This window comes from Medicago truncatula, chromosome 1 (genome assembly GCF_003473485.1).
Source record: "Medicago truncatula cultivar Jemalong A17 chromosome 1, MtrunA17r5.0-ANR, whole genome shotgun sequence".
In the NCBI taxonomy this organism is placed as follows: Eukaryota; Viridiplantae; Streptophyta; class Magnoliopsida; order Fabales; family Fabaceae; genus Medicago; species Medicago truncatula.
This window is the reverse complement of record NC_053042.1, coordinates 24560979-24585627: the sequence shown is the minus strand read 5'-3', so window position 1 is coordinate 24585627 and position 24649 is coordinate 24560979. Positions and strand designations below refer to the sequence as shown.

At 35.1% G+C, this 24649-nt stretch overlaps 1 protein-coding gene across 3 annotated transcripts; it reads left to right on the top strand.

Annotated features, from left to right (window-relative positions):
• The first annotated feature begins 19270 nt into the window (after positions 1–19270).
• On the top strand, positions 19271–22023 carry LOC25483361 (uncharacterized). 3 transcript variants are annotated; one of them, XM_039826601.1, is made up of 10 exons: positions 19271–19484; positions 19934–20066; positions 20162–20245; positions 20344–20472; positions 20554–20649; positions 20755–21036; positions 21129–21215; positions 21316–21444; positions 21526–21621; positions 21724–22023. In XM_039826601.1, the coding sequence occupies exons 3-10, from the start codon at positions 20224–20226 to the stop codon at positions 21789–21791; spliced, it is 909 nt and encodes a 302-aa protein (XP_039682535.1). In that variant the 5' UTR covers positions 19271–19484; positions 19934–20066; positions 20162–20223; the 3' UTR covers positions 21792–22023. The 3 variants fall into 3 exon arrangements, with proteins under 3 accessions (XP_039682535.1, XP_039682545.1, XP_039682530.1); XM_039826611.1 differs by having other exon boundaries at positions 20159–20245; positions 21132–21215; XM_039826596.1 differs by having other exon boundaries at positions 20159–20245.
• The last annotated feature ends 2626 nt before the right edge of the window (positions 22024–24649 follow it).

Below are 24649 nucleotides of genomic sequence, written 5' to 3'. Positions count from 1 at the left end.
CCGGACGGACCAACCTGCTCTGATACTAATTGTAACACCCCGACTTCCCAACAGTTATATTAATAAGTAAAATCAGAGTTAAATCAACAACGGAGTGTTACACTGCTTTTCAAAAATCCATAAATAGAATAAAGTACTATTTATTAAAATCAACTTTGATAAAATATCAGTTCATTGCAGCGGAAAGTATTTTTCAACATTAAACATCCTTCAAATAAATCCTTGGCACTTGGCCTCAACAAAATATCTTTAATGATTAAAATGAATATCAACAGGTTCATAATGATACATAAGGAATGAAAACATGACGACGATATCCCATCCCGTTACGTATCAGAGCCCTAAGACACTTGAGCCACCACTTCTAATATTCTTCAATACCTGCAAGTTACCCATACGAAGGGCAACAATTCCAAGCAGAAGGGGTGAGATTCACAAACAATAATAATAGATATATATAAATCATCAACTTAATTAAATAACATAATTAACAACATATACCCAATGATAATATTCATACTTCTTTAATTTTAATAACACTTACTAATCCAATCAACAACAACGACACATCAGTATTTATCAACGACTACAACAGCTCACTCAACAACACTCAACAACATCAACCACAACAACTCTCTCAACAACATCTACAACACCAACTCGCTCAACAACATCTACAACAACAACAACGTGGTACTAATTTCAACGGGTTGAATGACTAAGCATTCCGGGGCATAAGCCCCCAACAATTTGAATGACAAGGCATTCCAGGGCATGAGCCCTCAACAGTTTGAATGACAAAGCATTCCAGGGCATGAGCCCTCAACAGTTGAATGACATAGCATTCCAGGGCATGAGCCCTCAACAGTTTGAATGACAAAGCATTCCAGGGCATGAGCCCTCAACAGTTGAATGACATAGCATTCCAGGGCATAAGCCCTCAACAGATTCCTAATCATGAAGGACTCAACTTGTGTATATCAGCATACAACCCAACTACGACAACGACAACATAGGCAACGACAACGACCGTGCATAATAACTATGACTCACTCCCCAACTTGATCAACATCAACAACCTATGACTCCGTTACTTAGAACGACAACTCGCCACTTACAACTCGAACTAACACATTGTACATTCTAATTGAATGCAGTTAAGTATAAACCAGCGATCATTAACAATCATAATCAATCAACAGCAACACAACAGTATGCAACAGCATGATATAACAATATCTTATACAATCCAACGATGTCTAGCATTTTCACATAATCCAAGTATTACTTATACAATTTTTTATCACATTAATAACCTCAATTTACCCTATCCAGCTTCACAGTTCATCATTTAAATCCTATACATCCTTCATTGCTATCTCAAGGTTCAACTCACAGCCTCTCGTGCGACAAGTTACATGAAATCCTAAACAACGCAGTCTGTCAAGCACTAGCTCGCGAGGCGAGAGCCTCTACTCGCCACGGCGAGTTAGGGTAAAACACTCTAGAATCCATTCTAACCCTATTCCGAGTTCAAACTCATTCTAAAACTTTGCCTAATCATTAAGGTACATGTTCAGGCCCTCACAAACACCTAAGGTTAAACTCACAGCTCAAAAACACAGAATCTTGCAAGCTCTCTGCCCACACTTGCCACGGCGAGTAAACTTGCTCGCTATGGCGAGCTGCGAAATGCAACTCGCGAGGCGAACAACTCTTGCTCGCGGGGCGAGCGATGATCTTCATCACTCGCTATGGCGAGGATCATCACTCGGGAGGCGAGCGATGAATAACCTTATGGCCAGGTTACAGTTTTTCTCAAAAATTCACCCAAATCCATTGTTCTAACCTTAAAACTGATTCTAAACATCAATATATGAAACATTTAAGATCTGTTCATCATTTCTACATCAATTCACCCTAATTCCATCATTTAATCATCAATTCTCATCATAACCCTAATTCCCAATTCTCCAAATTTATTCATAACTTTTGTTAGATAATCGAAGTCGCAGCCCTCTCTTGGTCTTCTCCCTTCTAAGGCTTTTTCTCCCTTTTCTCTGTTGTACGTGAAAAACTGTCTCCCTTCTATTTTCTATTTCTTAATAAATATAACCTCTCAATATTCCTTAACACCTCTTAATTCTATTAAATTCTAATTTAATCCCCAAACTCCAAAATAAATCCTAATTCTCACTTATTCTATTAAATACTAAAAATAGCCATTTAATAAAATACACCACACCACAAATCAACATAAATGATTTAAAAATCATATAAAATATTTTAAATCAACTAAAAATAATTAAATAAAAATGGGGCGTTACAACTCTCCCCAACTTGAAGAATTTTCGTCCTCGAAAATATACCTCTAAAACATAACTCTGCACCACAAACAACAATCAGAACAATAACAAAACAACATTAGAGTTGACACTCTATCCTAGGTGGCTCAACACGAATCTACTACTTGGCCGGACGGACCAACCTGCTCTGATACTAATTGTAACACCCCGACTTCCCAACAGTTATATTAATAAGTAAAATCAGAGTTAAATCAACAACGGAGTGTTACACTGCTTTTCAAAAATCCATAAATAGAATAAAGTACTATTTATTAAAATCAACTTTGATAAAATATCAGTTCATTGCAGCGGAAAGTATTTTTCAACATTAAACATCCTTCAAATAAATCCTTGGCACTTGGCCTCAACAAAATATCTTTAATGATTAAAATGAATATCAACAGGTTCATAATGATACATAAGGAATGAAAACATGACGACGATATCCCATCCCGTTACGTATCAGAGCCCTAAGACACTTGAGCCACCACTTCTAATATTCTTCAATACCTGCAAGTTACCCATACGAAGGGCAACAATTCCAAGCAGAAGGGGTGAGATTCACAAACAATAATAATAGATATATATAAATCATCAACTTAATTAAATAACATAATTAACAACATATACCCAATGATAATATTCATACTTCTTTAATTTTAATAACACTTACTAATCCAATCAACAACAACGACACATCAGTATTTATCAACGACTACAACAGCTCACTCAACAACACTCAACAACATCAACCACAACAACTCTCTCAACAACATCTACAACACCAACTCGCTCAACAACATCTACAACAACAACAACGTGGTACTAATTTCAACGGGTTGAATGACTAAGCATTCCGGGGCATAAGCCCCCAACAATTTGAATGACAAGGCATTCCAGGGCATGAGCCCTCAACAGTTTGAATGACAAAGCATTCCAGGGCATGAGCCCTCAACAGTTGAATGACATAGCATTCCAGGGCATGAGCCCTCAACAGTTTGAATGACAAAGCATTCCAGGGCATGAGCCCTCAACAGTTGAATGACATAGCATTCCAGGGCATAAGCCCTCAACAGATTCCTAATCATGAAGGACTCAACTTGTGTATATCAGCATACAACCCAACTACGACAACGACAACATAGGCAACGACAACGACCGTGCATAATAACTATGACTCACTCCCCAACTTGATCAACATCAACAACCTATGACTCCGTTACTTAGAACGACAACTCGCCACTTACAACTCGAACTAACACATTGTACATTCTAATTGAATGCAGTTAAGTATAAACCAGCGATCATTAACAATCATAATCAATCAACAGCAACACAACAGTATGCAACAGCATGATATAACAATATCTTATACAATCCAACGATGTCTAGCATTTTCACATAATCCAAGTATTACTTATACAATTTTTTATCACATTAATAACCTCAATTTACCCTATCCAGCTTCACAGTTCATCATTTAAATCCTATACATCCTTCATTGCTATCTCAAGGTTCAACTCACAGCCTCTCGTGCGACAAGTTACATGAAATCCTAAACAACGCAGTCTGTCAAGCACTAGCTCGCGAGGCGAGAGCCTCTACTCGCCACGGCGAGTTAGGGTAAAACACTCTAGAATCCATTCTAACCCTATTCCGAGTTCAAACTCATTCTAAAACTTTGCCTAATCATTAAGGTACATGTTCAGGCCCTCACAAACACCTAAGGTTAAACTCACAGCTCAAAAACACAGAATCTTGCAAGCTCTCTGCCCACACTTGCCACGGCGAGTAAACTTGCTCGCTATGGCGAGCTGCGAAATGCAACTCGCGAGGCGAACAACTCTTGCTCGCGGGGCGAGCGATGATCTTCATCACTCGCTATGGCGAGGATCATCACTCGGGAGGCGAGCGATGAATAACCTTATGGCCAGGTTACAGTTTTTCTCAAAAATTCACCCAAATCCATTGTTCTAACCTTAAAACTGATTCTAAACATCAATATATGAAACATTTAAGATCTGTTCATCATTTCTACATCAATTCACCCTAATTCCATCATTTAATCATCAATTCTCATCATAACCCTAATTCCCAATTCTCCAAATTTATTCATAACTTTTGTTAGATAATCGAAGTCGCAGCCCTCTCTTGGTCTTCTCCCTTCTAAGGCTTTTTCTCCCTTTTCTCTGTTGTACGTGAAAAACTGTCTCCCTTCTATTTTCTATTTCTTAATAAATATAACCTCTCAATATTCCTTAACACCTCTTAATTCTATTAAATTCTAATTTAATCCCCAAACTCCAAAATAAATCCTAATTCTCACTTATTCTATTAAATACTAAAAATAGCCATTTAATAAAATACACCACACCACAAATCAACATAAATGATTTAAAAATCATATAAAATATTTTAAATCAACTAAAAATAATTAAATAAAAATGGGGCGTTACAACTCTCCCCAACTTGAAGAATTTTCGTCCTCGAAAATATACCTCTAAAACATAACTCTGCACCACAAACAACAATCAGAACAATAACAAAACAACATTAGAGTTGACACTCTATCCTAGGTGGCTCAACACGAATCTACTACTTGGCCGGACGGACCAACCTGCTCTGATACTAATTGTAACACCCCGACTTCCCAACAGTTATATTAATAAGTAAAATCAGAGTTAAATCAACAACGGAGTGTTACACTGCTTTTCAAAAATCCATAAATAGAATAAAGTACTATTTATTAAAATCAACTTTGATAAAATATCAGTTCATTGCAGCGGAAAGTATTTTTCAACATTAAACATCCTTCAAATAAATCCTTGGCACTTGGCCTCAACAAAATATCTTTAATGATTAAAATGAATATCAACAGGTTCATAATGATACATAAGGAATGAAAACATGACGACGATATCCCATCCCGTTACGTATCAGAGCCCTAAGACACTTGAGCCACCACTTCTAATATTCTTCAATACCTGCAAGTTACCCATACGAAGGGCAACAATTCCAAGCAGAAGGGGTGAGATTCACAAACAATAATAATAGATATATATAAATCATCAACTTAATTAAATAACATAATTAACAACATATACCCAATGATAATATTCATACTTCTTTAATTTTAATAACACTTACTAATCCAATCAACAACAACGACACATCAGTATTTATCAACGACTACAACAGCTCACTCAACAACACTCAACAACATCAACCACAACAACTCTCTCAACAACATCTACAACACCAACTCGCTCAACAACATCTACAACAACAACAACGTGGTACTAATTTCAACGGGTTGAATGACTAAGCATTCCGGGGCATAAGCCCCCAACAATTTGAATGACAAGGCATTCCAGGGCATGAGCCCTCAACAGTTTGAATGACAAAGCATTCCAGGGCATGAGCCCTCAACAGTTGAATGACATAGCATTCCAGGGCATGAGCCCTCAACAGTTTGAATGACAAAGCATTCCAGGGCATGAGCCCTCAACAGTTGAATGACATAGCATTCCAGGGCATAAGCCCTCAACAGATTCCTAATCATGAAGGACTCAACTTGTGTATATCAGCATACAACCCAACTACGACAACGACAACATAGGCAACGACAACGACCGTGCATAATAACTATGACTCACTCCCCAACTTGATCAACATCAACAACCTATGACTCCGTTACTTAGAACGACAACTCGCCACTTACAACTCGAACTAACACATTGTACATTCTAATTGAATGCAGTTAAGTATAAACCAGCGATCATTAACAATCATAATCAATCAACAGCAACACAACAGTATGCAACAGCATGATATAACAATATCTTATACAATCCAACGATGTCTAGCATTTTCACATAATCCAAGTATTACTTATACAATTTTTTATCACATTAATAACCTCAATTTACCCTATCCAGCTTCACAGTTCATCATTTAAATCCTATACATCCTTCATTGCTATCTCAAGGTTCAACTCACAGCCTCTCGTGCGACAAGTTACATGAAATCCTAAACAACGCAGTCTGTCAAGCACTAGCTCGCGAGGCGAGAGCCTCTACTCGCCACGGCGAGTTAGGGTAAAACACTCTAGAATCCATTCTAACCCTATTCCGAGTTCAAACTCATTCTAAAACTTTGCCTAATCATTAAGGTACATGTTCAGGCCCTCACAAACACCTAAGGTTAAACTCACAGCTCAAAAACACAGAATCTTGCAAGCTCTCTGCCCACACTTGCCACGGCGAGTAAACTTGCTCGCTATGGCGAGCTGCGAAATGCAACTCGCGAGGCGAACAACTCTTGCTCGCGGGGCGAGCGATGATCTTCATCACTCGCTATGGCGAGGATCATCACTCGGGAGGCGAGCGATGAATAACCTTATGGCCAGGTTACAGTTTTTCTCAAAAATTCACCCAAATCCATTGTTCTAACCTTAAAACTGATTCTAAACATCAATATATGAAACATTTAAGATCTGTTCATCATTTCTACATCAATTCACCCTAATTCCATCATTTAATCATCAATTCTCATCATAACCCTAATTCCCAATTCTCCAAATTTATTCATAACTTTTGTTAGATAATCGAAGTCGCAGCCCTCTCTTGGTCTTCTCCCTTCTAAGGCTTTTTCTCCCTTTTCTCTGTTGTACGTGAAAAACTGTCTCCCTTCTATTTTCTATTTCTTAATAAATATAACCTCTCAATATTCCTTAACACCTCTTAATTCTATTAAATTCTAATTTAATCCCCAAACTCCAAAATAAATCCTAATTCTCACTTATTCTATTAAATACTAAAAATAGCCATTTAATAAAATACACCACACCACAAATCAACATAAATGATTTAAAAATCATATAAAATATTTTAAATCAACTAAAAATAATTAAATAAAAATGGGGCGTTACAATGAGCACCCCGCTGGATTGACAACCCGAAAGGGCAGTTCAGGCAAAAATGGGGCATTGAAAAGAATTTATTTCCCCGGTGGATCGAAAACCCGAAAGGGCGATCCAGGCAAAAATGGGATGCAAAAATGAATGAATGAAGATTGAAAAAATAATAGCATGCAAAAAGCATTGACCACAGATGCGACATCCACGGTACATCCAGCATTATTCCCAGTAGAGTCTTCCGAGATTCTATCCTCAAGCAAGTTGCATAGCTACCTGCCCTCAGCCATGGTTCCGACACGTCTCCCAACGACGTCATCTCCAAAGAGGATTTCCAGGAATGTGTAATATAGCACGAGCCACTACGTGCCCAATACTCCAATGTCTTGTCTGTCTCTGCGAAATTGTGTCTACAAACTGCCAACAGTCATGCATTACAAGCATTCATACATGCATAATCATGCATATTACGTGCCCATGCATTTAATAAAAATGTTATATCATCCATGCATATTGCATTTCCAATGTCAACATCAGTCTCAATTCAATACTCATGTCAGGTTCTTTGTCAAAACCTTGTGAGCCAATAATATCGGTCAATTTCTACCTTTCAAATCAAATCGACGTCAAGTCAATTTCAACCTATATTTTGTCAAAAAACTAATCCCCTGTGAATTTGTTTCTGTTCGGTCAAGTGGCTAGCGCAATCCAAGAGCAGCTTGAACCTACCTATTTGCTTATGTTATCGGTCGAGTGCCCAGCTCAATCCAAGAGCAGCTTGTACCTGTCAATATGTTTCGGTTTGGTCAAGTTACCAGTTCGCATCCAAGAACGACTTGTACCCGTTTACTTTTCAATGTTATCGGTCGAGTTACCAGTTCGAATCCAAGAACAGCTCGTACCTGTCTAGGTGTCTATGATTTTGGTCAAGTGGCTAGTTCAAGTCCAAGAACAGCTTGTACCCGTCTATCTGTTTCTGTTTGCTCAAGTGGCTAGCTCGATCCAAGAGCAGCTTGCGCCTGTCTATTTTGTCTTTGTCTCCGGTGGAGTAACCAGTTCGCATCCAAGAACAAGCTCGCACCTGTCTATTTGCCTTTGCTTTCAGTCGAGTGACCAGTTCGAATCAAGAACAACTCGTACCTGTCTACTTTTTCTATGTCCCCGGTCGAGTGACCAGTTCGAATCCAAGAACAACTCGCACCTGTTTGTCTGCTTTTATTCCATGTCAAGTGCCTAGCTCAATCCAATAGCAGCTTGTACCCGTCAATTTGTTCCTAGTCTCCTATCTACCCTATTATCTGTTAACTTACCAATATCTACCAATCCCGCAATGGATACGACATCTTTTGTTAATTCCAGCTTTCGTTTGTCTCGCATTCATAATCCAAATGTTGCATGGCATTCATGATATTTGAAAATGTACAAGCGTATTTTTACGTCCAAACACAGTGCAAATGTTAATATTTAAGTATCTTCGTCCCGTCAAGCCAAAGACTCCGTCTCTTGACCCTCCAGACAAAGAAACTTAAATAGGGGCAGCTGTTATACCCTGATTTTGGACCTAAAAATACTCGTTCAAACTTCTTTTCTAACACTGATACTTGTCAATTCTCTGTTATTTTACTCTGAATCTTTACTCTCCTTTTAAACGTATCTTACTGCCTCTGTCTGTTTTTTTTCTTGCATAACAAATTCATTCGAAGAACTCTCTGAAACATCGTATTACATTTTCTTGCATTTTATTTCAAAAATCATACAAAAGGGTATTTTGGTCATTTCCTGCAGTGGAACCCATTTTAATCCCTGTGTTTGTCTCTGAGTCTTTTCAATTTGTTTGTACAAATCTTTGTTGAGTCTTTGTTTAAAAATCATTTCAAAAATTGCATCTGAGTCAGTTTGAGTCAGTTTAGTCCCTAGGGGCATTTTGGTCTTTTCCTGTCAAAATTTCGGCAGAGAGGTATTTTAAAATACCTCATTTTTGTAGCTGGTTCATTTTAGTCCTTTTGTTGATTTTATTTTTGGTTTCACTTTACGTTTTGTCCAATTTACTAATTTTAGTCCAATTTTATTTTTATTGCATTTTAGTCCTTGAGATAGTTTCTAAAATTGCATTTTAGCCCAAAACTTTTAAAAATTTCATTTTAGTCCTTTTTCTTATTTTGCAGTCCAGTCCTTCAATTTCCTTATTTTGCAGATAGGTCCTTAAGGCCAAAAGTCCAAGGCAGAGCCAAGCACAGCCCAAGGACAGATGTCATTTTTTCATTGGTTCTCAGCTCCACATGTCAGCTATAAATATAAACACAGTGTCAGAAATTTCAGAGAGGTCAGATACACAATCACTGCCACATCACAGAAACAGATTTCAACTTTCTCTCTCCATTCAGTTAGATCTAAACAGAAAAATTCTCAAGAACAAAGAAAAAACCCTAGAAATTTCCAGAGCTAGAATCCATTGAAATGGCTTTGATTCTCAGAGATTCCGTAGAATCTTCATCATCGAATTGATTAGTTCTCTGCAATTCCGAGTGCGAGTTCGTGTTTGAGCAATCTCAAGCACTGATCACAGAGAGAGAATCGGAGAAAGAAGCAATCTCAAGCACATAATCACAGAGAAAGAATCGGAGAAGATGAAGGGATTGAATCAGTGAATCATCGATTTATTTTCGGTCCAAAGAACAACCAGAAGGATCAAAGAATCATCAAGAACACTCAAGTTTTTCCGAAGAAAATTATCTCAAAACCTCCAACCAAAACTCAGGTAAAACTCATTTTTTCTCTTTAAAAACGTTAATCATAGTTAAACCTGCGTGAAAACGAACCGAACCGTATGCGCAAGACCTAGATCCATAAGGACCTAGGCTTTGCAAGCAAGAACAAGCACCAGAGAAGTAACAAATACGAAACGATGTAGATCCTTAAGAGTTTGAACGTACTCATTCAAAACCCTAAAAAATAATTTCAAAACCGTATGAAAATTCTCCGATCTACGTCGTTTCAAGCTTTGTTTATGAAAATCATTGTTGGATTCATGTTTAGGGTTTAAAGATGAACCAGAAAACGTAAGTTTTTTTGAAGTTCTGGAAACCTTCATGCTGGAACCCTAGGGTTTCATCGGAGAAGATGAAGTTTCCGATGAATCTTCATCTTCTCCGGCGTGCTCAAGCACAAGTCCGGCGAAGAAATTCAGATAGAGAAGAGAGAAGAGAGAAGACTGAAACTTAGAGAGAGAAAGAAGGTTTGCAAATGAAAAAACCGGCGTTCAGACTTTTAAATAGGCTAGTGAACCGGACCGGTCCGAAACCGGTCCATTCCCGTTGATTCCTGGCCGTTTGATGTAGGGTTTCAGGACTCTGGATCAATCCTGTGGCTCCTGTGCGCCCAGGCTTTTAGGAGTTGGGTTGGGCCTATTTTCTTTGGTTTTCTTACGTCTTTACTATTTTTTGTGCTATTCACACCGTTTTTCTTGCTATCTGAACCAGTGCTTTGATCAAAAATCTTGATAAAATTTCTAAAAAATTCATGCTTGCTTTTTGATGTTTTCTTGATGTTTTTATGACATTTTTGCATATTGAGGTTGATAAAATCTTGTATGATTGATTCATAGCATTTTAATTCTTTTTGGATTATTTCTTATGAATTTTTTGTCATATCTTTGTCCTTGATTTGTGGATATGTGATAAAAGCCTTCTGATGTGTTGATATGAGATAGTTATGCCTATAATCACATGTTGACCTTGCTGTTTTGGATTGATTCATGAAGCCTTGATTTTGTGAGCAATGTATGTATATTTTGGGAAATGAAATGCTAAGCCTATTTTAAAAAAAGTTGGTATGAAATTATGCTTGAATGCTTCCAATAATTCCATGTTATAGCTTGAGATAAAGAAAACCATTTCAAAATTTACCATGGCATGAGAATTAGAGGCCACAAATGCTTTAAGTTTCATACCAAAATTCTTAGGGTTTGTTATCATTTTATTACTATCTTTGTGTCATTTTATATGCTTTTGTCTCTTGTTACTTTTTATGCTTTATTTCACTAACAAGTTTATCTCCATATTTCATACATCTCATTAAGCATTGCATTCCTATTTCAATTTTACATAGTTTAGTTTTTTTTTGTATTCTTTTATTTTCATTTCGGAAATGTAATATTTAGGTAGGTTTTATTTCTTTTAAATTTCTTACAAAGGCCATAGAATGTAACTAGGACAATGTAAAGGACTATGGACACTATAAGTGATGTACACCGACACAAGCACCGACACGCACACACGTTGCATGTTTACCGTTTAGATGTATGCTTAGGAAACGCGATTTTTAGACAAATGCCAATTTTCAAAAAAAAGAATAATAAACCAATTCCATCACTCAAATTTTTTTTCCAAACAAACTTGGAGTCAAAACTCCATTGAAACTTTTTCCCTTTATTTTCTTAAACAAATCCAAATGAATCCTAATTCCTACTTAGACTTTTTTTAATAACAATTGAACCAACCATTCACCATGTTCTTCTCTTATGCCTTTAAGGCCTCTTTCTCTTCTCCAAAACCATTTTCCAACAAAAATTAAAATCAACCAAACAAATAAAAACATTTTTTGAGAATGAACTACATGGAGTTTGATCCCTTAAATGGGTATGTAGGCATGAGGTCAAAACCTCTCCAAGTCCACTAAAATAAAACCTCAAACACTTTCTCCCCCCATTCTTCACTCAAATAAAACTTCTTTTTCAATAAGTAGGCAATAAAAATAAAGCGTAGAAATAACATGTTCATTATTATATGTGTAAAAAAACATAATTTCATGGTCACTACTTATCAAATTTAAAATACAAATTTTCATGGCTACTTTTCCCTGAAACATTAATTATTACATTGGACAAATTATTTGTTCTTGCACGCTTCCATACACGAATTCATGATTGGATTTACACCACGAGCATCTGCAGTAAGTGAAGTATTGTAAGAAACTCTATTAATTACTACAACAACAATTTATAAAATTATCTTGATAACAAAATAAAATATACAAGACAGTATAAAAAATATATTTACCGGTGTTGAAGTTATTGGACTTTGAAATGACACAATTGGTTGCACAATCATAAGCAACTTTTGATGATACTTTATGACATTTCAACAATGCACACGCACCAGCAAAACCTGCTTATAATGGTTATGTTCTTAAGAAGCGTTTACATTCAAGACCACACTTGCCAAGGCAAATGATTTCACCTACTGTTTGATGGGGTGGTGATGAAGGTGGAGGTGAATCATCAACTTGTGCAACAACTAAGATTATCATCATCAAAATTGTCACATTCTTTTTCATCTCACACTTTGCCATAACTCTTCACTTTTTTAATCTTAATATTCTGATAGTTTAAGTTCAATTCGATTTGATAAACAAAGTTTTATAAAACAATCATAATTTACAAGCATAACAATAAATGCACATTTATGTAAATTTTAACTCCTTAACAAAACTATATATTTGACTATTAGGACTTGTTGTCCCAAGTTAATTGACTGTTTCGTATTAGAAACACAAAACAATACAAAAATTTAATATGGAATGTGACACATAATAGAAAATTAGTTAATAAAGAAATTCTAATGTGGTATTTAACAACGATTGATTAGGATAATTTCAATTGAAACATTTCAAATTAAAAACAGCTATTCCTTAATGGTCGTTAGTGCCATAATTAATTAGGGTAATTTCAATTTCATTTTTTGAATAAAAAAGAAATCAATTTGCGTTGAATAATTTTAAAACTACGAAAACAAAAAAAATACAATGTTTATAAAAATGAATATTCGCTTATAATCCCATTAATCTATAATTTAATTATTTTCTATTATTATATACTTAATTTTTTTCAAAAGCTTGGGTACTTGCTAAAAGTACAATAATCGTATTAGGGTTTGTATCGTATTGGTCATGCCTTTAAACAGTTTAAGGCGGTGTCTTTAAGAGGACACGCTTTGGGCCTAAAAGCCCATCTAAAGGGCGTTTTAGGCTTTATCAAGGGCGTTGATGTAAAACCCTAATTTCCAACGTTGATTTAATAAATAATGCGGATAAATTTAAACAAAAAGGATGTTACACATACTCATCAATCATTCACTCGAATAATAAATAATACGTCATATTTCAGAATTCGAAAAATACTTAAAAAATATTTCATAAAATAAACATGTTTGATCCTCAATCGTCATTCTGAAAAATATCATAATGATTTCAAATACTTAAGATTCCTAAAATTAAACATTCAACGTTTGACCCCATCCCTAGTGTTACTGATCAGAGCACATGATTATTCAACTACATAAATATTTAAATAATAGATACGGAAGTATATTTTCGTCGCCACCTTCTAAACGTCCTCCACACTAGAGCTCCTCGTCCTGAGTACGTCTGTACCCCAAGAGTACAGACACCATAATACACAACAACAACAAAGGGGTGAGAATGTTCATCATAACATATATTGGGATACATGAATAGGCATAACATCATTTGATCATCATTTACAACATATTCACAATTCTTTCATCAGGTTATACAACATTATTATCATAATTTTTCAGTTTTAACACATAAAAAAAATGCATATATCACGCACAATACATGACATTGACACATGTCACGTATACTTCATATACACCTAACATGAGACATATGCAAATGCATTTTGTTCCTAGACCTATATGCATCCCGGTACCGGTTTCTAATCAACATTTGTATGTCATAGTTGTATTACTGAACATACATACAACATTCGTCATTCAACATGGTTCTAAATATGATATGATGCATGAGGTGAGACTCTCTAAATACCACATATACCACATCATCAATAACTCATAACTACAACAGAATTTCATATGTCAGACTCATCATTTACGTCATCATTAATCAACATTATTCAACATTATGATTTCTTCATTGCTCAACATTGTTATTACTCAACATTGTCATTAAAACTTACACTCAACATTGGCGCCCCTTGTAACAGCGCGATTTTTAGCTAGATTTATTTTAATTACTTTTATTATGTGTTTATGTGTGATTATTTGTGCTTGTGTGTATTTAATTGTCATTGGGTGCATTTACATGGATTACCGTATTAGAAGGGTATTTTGGTCATTTGGCGGGTAAGGGTAAAATGGTAATTTTGGTGAGAATTATTTTTAATATTAAGTGAGAACCCTTATTTTACTAAGTTACTAGTGTAGTGATTAGTTTTTAGCGTTAGTGACCGTTGGTTATATTTTACCGTTGTTAGTAATTACCGTTGAGTGTATAGAAACTTTCTAGAATTGTGGTTTGAATAGAAACGGGTTAAGCCCACTAAAATTAAGTTAAGTCCACTAGGGGGATATAACATTAGGGTTGTGAGAGCAAATTCATTCATTCCTTTTCATTTCACTAAGTTAGAGAGAGGTAGAGAGAGAAGTGAGAGGTGAAAGAAGAACAAGGATTAGAGAAAGGGAGAAACTTGAAGATTGAAGCAATTAGGAGCTAAAGTGAAGCCCAAGTTTTAATTGATCATAACCTAAGGTAAGGGGGTTAGTCTTCATCATAATCATAATTGTTTGTTTGCAATTTTTCTTGGTTTGTATGAAAAAGTGCTTAATTGAGTGAGAATTCATATGAACCCAATCTCTAATTTTCGTGCTCTTGTTTTGGTGATAAGATTGAGTATGTTAATTGAATGATAAATGAATTGTTGGTGATGAAATAACATGTTCATAATGTATGAAAATGGGTTGTTGTGAAATTATGCTTAATTGATGACTTATGACATGTTGTTGTTGAATTAAGGTGAGAATCAAGTTTCGATTGATGTTGTTGTTGCCGAGACATGTTGTTGTTTATGATTTATGGCTTGGGTGTTCATATATCATGATTGTTTGTGAGAAATAAGATGTTGTTGGTGGTTTTGTGAAATTGGTGAAGTTGAGTTAAGTGTTCATGTGAAGGACCAAAATGAACTTTTGATATATATGGTTGTTGATTGAAATTTTGTTATTGTTGGATGAATTGAACCTAGGAGAATTTCTGTTTTCATGTTGTGGTTATGTTAGTTGAGTTGTTTGGGAGAAAACGGGTTTTTCGTGTGAAATGTTGATGTTTAAGCATTTTCGCCAATAAGTGATTGTGTGAGGTTTTGGAAAATGACTTTTGGGATGGTTGAAACATGAAATTTTTGTAGATTATGATAGTGCCAAGTGTTAGGAGCATGTAGGCGAAAACGGCATCGAAAACGGATTAACGGTTTGATTTTTATGCGCGAAAACGTAGAAGTTGAATTTTGCATAGTCTGCTACTGTCAAAATCATGAAGCGATCTTACAAATCGTGAGGTGATTTTGACAGAAACAACAAATTTTCTGCATAGCTTGATGTTGTCGAATCATGAAGCGATTTCGCAAATCATGAGGCGATTTTGACAGCAACATCAAATTTTTCTACTCAGTCTGATGCTGTCAAAATCATGAAGCGATCTTACGAGTCATGAAGCGATTTTGGCAGCCTAGAAACCTTCAAAATGCAATTTTCTTTGATCCAATTACTTCCAAACTTCTTCCTAAGTGTAGGGACTTTATCCTAATTATCTAGGGATGTTTTTATGGAAGAAATAGTTTTGTATTAAGGGCTTAGTGAGTCCTTGTGTTTTCTTGACTTTAATGAGACAATTATGATATGATCTTTGCAAAACTTGAATTTAAGTGAGTTGGCCTATGAAACGTTGAGGTATACACTACTGCACTCATATGTGATTTGTGTATATACATGGTTGAGGTCCTAGAGTTTATTTATTTGGTTTTAGTTCATTTGTTCTAATCATGTAAAAGGTGATATTTCGGGTGGGAATGTGAAAAGTTGTGAAATGGGGTTTTCATACGAACTTAAGTTGTTCTTGGATTAATGTTTAATGGTCCGGAGGCAACTTAAATTCATGAATACATGATTGGTTAAGGTTGCTTGAGAACTCTCAACTTGTCTATGTTGTTTTGTCTTGGGAATTGTCAATGTTGGCCGTTTGCCACTTGACACGGTCTTTGGTCGGAAATGTTTCTTGAACTAATTGTCTTATGAATTGTGGTGACTATTCTTATATGGCTAAGTGAAGTTGTATGAATGAATGATTGTATTGGATATGATGTTTATCATGAGATATGTATGTGATCTTACTTAGAATGTAAGGAATGCTTGAATGGTGAAACTATATGTGATAGTTGATGTTGAATGGTTATATGTTGGATATGATATTTGTCATGAAATGTTGTATGTTCTCTTACTTGGAATATGAGAATTGTTTGGAATGGTGAAACTATATGATATAGTTGATGTTGAATGACATTGTTGATTATTGATAATCATGTTGATGTGTGATGGTGAATACTATGATTTAATTGTGTGTGGGCATGTTTTCTTGGTAATGCAATGTTGTGGAGATAATCAATATAATTGGGTGTTGTCCTATATATTGAGTTGAGATTGAGAATTGTTGTCGCATTATCGAGTCATTACACATGTCCATGCATCATAGTCGTTGTTGCTGTAAAAGGGATGACTCTTTTACTTCGAGATTATTGTAAGGCAGGTGTGAGCCCTTACAATCGATGTGCAAGTGGCATCGGAAGGTGACGACCTTGTTGAGATTTGGTACCACATGCATTTATGTGTCAATAAGTGCATATCATAACATGAGTCTTATGTGAAATTTGTGATTGGTGATTGTTCATGAAATATGATTAATGATTATTCATGATGTATATGATTGATAATTGTGTATGAATAACTGTGAATTGATAATTGTTCATGACACATGTGATTGGTGATGATTGATGTGAGATATTGGGGTTTGATGTAAGTATTGATGTGGGAATATTATTATTGATCAAATGTATGATGTTTATATTAAAATATTCATGTTAACTGTTATTTGGATTATGATAATGTAATACTTACCCCCAGTGGATCTGTTATGGACCGCCTGCCTATCTGTATGGATGGGTAGACGTTGTGCAGGTTTAGTTGCTTGGTGAGTTCTTGTGCTTGGTGGATATCTGGAGCTTTCTCCGATATCGGTGTTTAGAATTAGTCGGCTCTGATCTAGGCTTCGTTGTGTCAGTCTAGATTAGGTTATCTTTGGTTCTGTGATGTTTGGAGATGACCCGTTTGTTGGGATTTTTGAGATGTACCTATGTTGATGTAATTTATTTATTCATAACATGTATATTTGAATTTACTCTGGTTTATATTCCGCTGCAACTGTTGAGGTTTATGTACATGTTTATTGGTTTTTGAATTTTGAATGTGGCGTAGCCTCTATTTCTTGAATAAATGTATTATTCGCATGTTTAATTGCTTTAATAGAAGTAGGGTGTTACACCCCTTATTTACTACGCACTTCATACCAACGGCAACACGCCGTACCCCTACATTAATCCTTAATTAACACACAACTTTCTATTTTCATTTTATTCCGTCCTATAAATTCCCTCAACATCATATAAACTCTTAAATTGACCACACTCATTTCATTTTAACCTAAGTTCGTTATTTCACCATTATCAATGTTTCTAACATTATCTCTTACTTTAACTTACGCCTTTATATTTCCAATTATGTTCGTCTTATTTCTTCACCTAGCATCTTCATTACCTTAAACCATTTCACCATTCTACTTGTTAATTTTGACTTTACACCTTATCCTTTTCCCCGTATTCTTTTAGACTCGTTAAGCTTAAAAGGGTGTGGATCATAACAAAACCAAAAGGGTGTGGTGATGGGGTGTGGTTTGTTTTTGGTTTGCCATTTTCAAAAAAAAAAAAAAAAGGAAGAGAAAGAGGATACGAGGAGAAGAAGGAAATCCCACAAAGAAGATTAAGATATGTAAATAGCTGCTCTTAATAAACAAAAAATCCTCTTCTTTAGAAAAGTTCACGGACACAAGCTTCTCCAGCAATCGACCCAATTCACCCACAATTATATTTTGATGCTTTGCAATCGAATAGATGCCTGGGAAAGTGAATACAGAGAGGTCGAGAGAGATAAAATCTTTGATAGAGAGGAGATGAATCATAGAGGGGTTTATGTTTCTAGAGTGAGAGACAAAAGAACGTTTCTAAAGAGCGAAAGTGGAATTAGTAGTTTAAATTATTTTTGTATCAGCTATGTCATCTTATTATAATGCCGTAATGACACCACCGGAAGGTGAAGCTTGGGACTTGTACCAAGGTATTCACTGTATTGTTTCATTGAGCTATCACAACGTATTATTTGAAATGGATTGTAAAATGGTTGTGGATGATGTGCAGCACAACAAAGCCAACCATTCTGAGTATGATTCAATTATACAACAGTGCAGAACCTTACTTAATTCTTATAACAATTACTTGATTGTTTTTGTTAGGCGTCAAGCAAACGGTAGCGCTCATGTACTTGCAAGAGCAGCTTTATCCCATGCTTCTCGCATTATATTTGATGTAATTCTTGATTGTATTGATTCTATTCTTATGAATGAGATGCTTTGAGTAGTTTCCCTGTGTAAAAAAAAAAAAAAAAAAAATGTAGGCTGGTCTAATAGACTTTTGGCTAAAATATGGTTTTGGTCCCTACAAATATGTCTCGTTTGGGTTTTAGTCCCTGTAGAAAAACAAATTTTTGTTTTTGGTCCCTGCAAAATATTGCAAGGACTATTTTCAAAAACAAAATATTTTGCAGGGACCTTTTTCAAAATCAAAAGATTTTGCAGAGACTATTTCTCTAATAAATAAGTTCAGTAGTCATCACAAAAGTGAAGCCAGAGACCAAAACCAAAATGAGACATATTTGCACGGACCAAAAACAACAAAAAAATTTTACAGACTAAAACTAAAACGAGACATATTTACAGAGACCAAAACCATTATGCCTAAACTTTTTAATGACTTGTGCCGTGAATTCTAAGCTAAATATGCTGACGATTCACTCTTATATACTAGTACTGGTGTAACCTATTTTCTGCATGCATATATATACTACAGATATAGTGTTGTCCATACTACATATCCCCCATCGCGATAAATCTTTTACCGTTCTGCACTCATCGATCTCTCCCCAACCTATACCATATCTCGTCGACGGTTTGTTTTCTTCTTCGTTTTCTCCTTGTGTCTTCACTGTTCTGCGGTTTGAATCTTTATCTGCATTTTTCACTTTCAGGTATTTGAGAAATTGATCGTATTTTGATGAAATTAAACCCTCTATCACATGATATATTCGAATATGTTCTGTGATGTTTCGAAATATTCTAATTTTTGGGGGATTAGGGTTTATAACCTTTTTATTGGGGTTTTTTTTTAATGCTTTTGGATATAATTTGAGAAATTCACCGTGTTTTCATGAAATTAAACCCTCGATCACATGATATATTCGAATATGTTCTGTGATGTTTTGAAATATTCTAATTTTTGGGGATTAGGGTTTATAACCTTTTAATTGGGGCTTTTTTTTTTTAATGCTTTTGGATATAATTTGAGAAATTCACAGTGTTTTCATGAATATGTTATGTGAATTCGGGCTTATTAGGTAGTGTTTAAACTTTTGAATTTGGCTGTGTTTTGATGTAATTCACTTCCTTTGTGACGACCAACTCGCTTCTTGCCGTGAAGCCTCCTGTGACGGCCAACTCGCTTCTTGCTGTGAAGCCTCCTGTGACGGCCAACTCGCTTCTTTCTGAGAAGCCTCCAGTGACGACCAACCCGGTTCTCAACTTCTATCATGCTAAGAAGCAAGAAGTGGAAAGTAAGTTTGTGTCTTTTCTTTCTTTTCTAAGTTTCAACCATATTAAAATATCCTCACCTTTTGGTTGTTTATTTGATCAAAACAATGGATAGAAGTTGTGGTGAACCAAAAAGTACAGAGAACAGAGTTTGAGTTTGATGTGATTACCTACGAGTTAATGTCTAAGGAAGAAATTGAAAGTAAGTTTATGTCTTGTCTTTTTCTTTTTTTAAGTTTCAACCATATTAGAATATCCTCACCTTTTTGTTTTTTTTTATTTGATCAAAACAATGGACAGAGTATTTGAATCAAGACATGAAGAACATAGAGTATTTTAAGCAAGACATGAAGAAGTATCAGCCTGGTGTGTTTGAGCCTGGTTTGGTGCCCGACATGTATATTTCTGAGGAGAAGCAAGATGTGAAAAGTAAGTTTGTGTCTTGTCTTTTTCTTTCAAGTTACTACCATAATAAAATATCCTCACCCTTTTGGTTTTTTATTTTATCAGAACAAAGGAGAGAAGATGCTATGAGGCTAAGTGTATTGCGCTTCAAGTTTAAGTCTCGTGCCAACCAGCTTATTGCCAAGAAAAATGAAGTAGAAAGTAAGTTTTCACTATTGATGTTGTAATAATGTGTTAAGTTTTACTCTCAATGTTGTAATAATATGTTCGACTTGTTTTTTGTGGTGACCGGCCCATTTCTTGCAGAGATGCCTCGTGCGACCACCAACCTGCTTCTTGCTGAGAAGCCTCTTGTGACGACCAACCCTTTTCTTGCTGTGAAGCCTCCTGTGACGGCCAACTCGCTTCTTGCTGAGAAGCCTCCTGTGACGACCAACCCTTTTCTTGTAGAGATGACTCATGTGACGACCAACTCGCTTCTTGCCGTGAAGCCTCCTGTGACGGCCAACTCGCTTCTTTCTGAGAAGCCTCCAGTGACGACCAACCCGGTTCTCAACTTCTATCATGCTAAGAAGCAAGAAGTGGAAAGTAAGTTTGTGTCTTTTCTTTCTTTTCTAAGTTTCAACCATATTAAAATATCCTCACCTTTTGGTTGTTTATTTGATCAAAACAATGGATAGAAGTTGCGGTGAACCAAAAAGTAGAGGGAACAGAGTTTGAGTCTGGTGTGATTACCAACGAGTTAATGTCTAAGGAAGAAATTGAAAGTAAGTTTCTGTCTTGTCTTTTTCTTTTATTTTTAAGTTTCAACCATATTAGAATATCCTCACCTTTTTGTTTTTTTTATTTGATCAAAACAATGGACAGAGTATTTAAATCAAGACATGAAGAACATAGAGTATTTTAAGGAAGACATGAAGAAGTATCAGCCTGGTGTGTTTGAGCCTGGTTTGGTGCCCGACATGTATATTTCTAAGGAGAAGCAAGATGTAAAAAGTAAGTTTGTGTCTTGTCTTTTTCTTTCAAGTTACTACCATAATAAAATATCCTCACCCTTTTGGTTTTTTATTTTATCAGAACAAAGGAGAGAAGATGCTATGAGGCTAAGTGCATTGCGCTTCAAGTTTAAGTCTCGTGCCAACCAGCTTATTGCCAAGATGAATGAAGTAGAAAGTAAGTTTTCACTATTGATGTTGTAATAATATGTTAAGTTTTACTCTCAATGTTGTAATATGTTCAACTTGTTTTTTGTGACGACCAACTCTTTTCTTGTAGAGATGACGACCAACTCTTTTCTTCTAGAGATGACTCCTGTGACGACCAACTATTTCCCAATATTTTGAGTTCCATTTTGTTGAGGTTAGATCAATATTGGACTTGCTATGGGTTATCTATTCATAAAAATTGCAGAGCGCTTTTTCCCATTTGGTGGCATTGGGTCCAAAGCATTAGGACAATCATCGCTCACTTTACACAACGAGCTCCCACAAAATTTGGATGTTGAGATCCGAAATGAAGTGTTTCTGTTGATTTTTTGGTGGCATTTTGTTTTTTTGCCTTTTTTTTTTGTTGTGAAAGAACAAAATTTATATTGTCATTCTATTATATTATATATGCAATATATTTCAAAATATCCCTGTAGATATTTGTATTATTGGGCCTTCAACATATTTTTTTAATATGTTCAGTCACTACACAATGATCCCCAACAATATTTGGGATGTTGAGATAACAAATTAAATTATGTTGATTTTTTTTTTTTTTTTTGTTTTGGTGGAAACATTTGCATTGAATACCATTTTGAAGATATTGTCAATGATATTCAATATATTTCCAAAATTTATACTTAAGCTGGCATTTATAATGCAAAAATGAATCTTATATTGGTCCACAGTTTATTTTACCTATAACAACAAGTTTACCGTCAAGGTTAGAAATATTAAAATATCCCAGTTATTTATTATATCTTTTTTTTTTCGACCCCAACATTTAAAAATAAATTTACAAATAAAACAATTTTGTACTCCATTTTTCCCCATGTCAATTTGTTCCTCTGAAATTACTTGGAAGCTTCAACTCAAAACCCAAAATAAAAAAACCATAATTATTTCACATAACAAACTTTATATTATCAATAAATGAATAAATAAATAAATTATTGATCTTGATTCCTTCAAAAAAAAATTATTGATCTTGAGTAAAGCCAAACAAGCGCTTTTACAAGCCACCACACTCCCATCAGAACCGGTCACTTGGAGCTCTTAAGGACACACAATATTAATGTTCTTGAAAAAATCATAGGTTTTGCAATCATCATGTGGCGTTATTGACATTGACACATTGAACCTGTCCACATTGCTCACATCATATAAATCTTGTCCCCCGCTTGATGCGACCGTCAATGTTGTTGGCGGGATTGCACCCGCACCATAAAGAAATACGTTCATTAACCGCATGAAGAGGGATAAACTAAGCTAAATGAATTAATTTATTAACTATATGGAAAATTAGTGTAGTTGATAGGGTTGGAAATAGGCTTGGTCGAGTTAGATTTTGCAAGGTCTAAGTCTAGTTTGTCAAAATTTCTAAGGCCTAAGTCTGACATGGGGTCTGTAATAGGTGTACTTTTTAAGTCCAAGTTTAGCCTTCTGAAAGCATAATACGACATGTTATCCTGTTTAAAAGCCTATATCATAATTCAATGTGGTCTAAGTTTAAATAGATTAGCAGACTAATATATCAATTAGATTGAACTCTCTTTTGATAATCGACATGAGATTTTAGAGAATTTGGCTATATATCGTATCATATTTCAATTATAGTTTATAATAATACATTTAAATATGTGAAAAATTAATGTATACAAGTAATAAACTTAAATTACTGATAAAGTAATGAAATCTATATTTTAATTCAAAATACAAAACATAATATAATAATAATAATAAATAGGCTTAATACATGCTTTGGTCCCTTAACTTATTTTTGGATTTCATTTTAGTTCTATAACTATAAAGTGTCTCAATTTGGTCCTATAAATCTTAAGTCATTTACCATTTTAGTCCTCTCCGTTAGATTTTTTTTTTTTAATTCGTCAACTCTTTTCCACTTGTCCTTTAAGATTGGTGATCAACAACTGGATTTAAAAATTAGGTGGCATACCGTGGACTGACAACATATGATAATTTATATTTTTCTTAATTTTCCTAAAAATAAAAATTAAAAATCACTATAAATCTTCATCTTCTTTCCTCTTCATCTCCTAACTTCATACAAAAAAACTAGCAACACAAAAATTCATACAATTCCAGCAACATCTATCAATCTTCATCTTCTTTCCTCTTCATCTCCTACTCTTCTTTCCTCTACTTTTTGTTGATGACAAAAGGGGGAGTAGATGTATAGTATTTATAGACTCTGAGCCCCATTAATTTAATTTTTGATCAAGTTAAATTAATAGGACCTTCTTCTTATCTCTTAGTCTATAAATGTGAGATTATTCTGAGTGATATTTTGTTTTTAATGATGAATTTAATTAACATGGATAGAACTCAGGGGGAGCCTAAAAACCTCACCTTAAAGTACTATTGGACTTAGGGAGAGCTTACAAACCTCAAACCCTTATAGTCAACTTGTTAATTAGATTAACAACAATTGCACATTTTAAATACTAATGTTTGTCATCATCAAAAAGGGGGAGATTGTTGGAACAAAATGTGTTTAAGATTACCCTTTGAGTTTTGATTATAACAAGGTATTAAAAATTGTCAATTGGATATGCTAATATTCGTTCAAGTGTACAGGACCATAGATAAAAATTTGGAATCATTATTAGGTTTTAGAAGAACAAAAGAGAGCAAAGGAATCAACAAAAAGGAAGCTTGAAGCATCTGAAGAGAAGTGCTCCTGAAAACAGAAGTGCTCCTGAAGACAAAAGTGCTCCTGAAGTGATGACGTCATCAGATGCAAGTTCATCAGAAGCATCTCATCAGAAGCTGAAGATCACCAGAAGCTCTAGTTCATCAGGAGATGCAAGACTTAAAGCTTCAAAGGTTGTTCAATGGATTTAATCTCGTCTAAGCATTGCAGAAGACAGGAAGAGTGAAGCAATGGCCATTTTGAAAGGATTTGAAAGCATTGGAGGCTTATTCTTTGAAGAGCGTTGACAAAGTACAATTGTACCAAGTGTACAACCACTATC

What these genes read in the sequence shown, in the direction of transcription:
- LOC25483361 (XM_039826601.1), top strand. Translation starts at nt 20,224, where the DNA reads ATGTCTAAGGAAGAAATTGAAA. An exon ending in CAAGAAAAATGAAGTAGAAA is followed by an intron (nt 20,650 to 20,754) that starts GTAAGTTTTCAC and finishes CATTTCTTGCAG; the next exon opens with AGATGCCTCGTGCGACCACC. An exon ending in TAAGAAGCAAGAAGTGGAAA is followed by an intron (nt 21,037 to 21,128) that starts GTAAGTTTGTGT and finishes AACAATGGATAG; the next exon opens with AAGTTGCGGTGAACCAAAAA.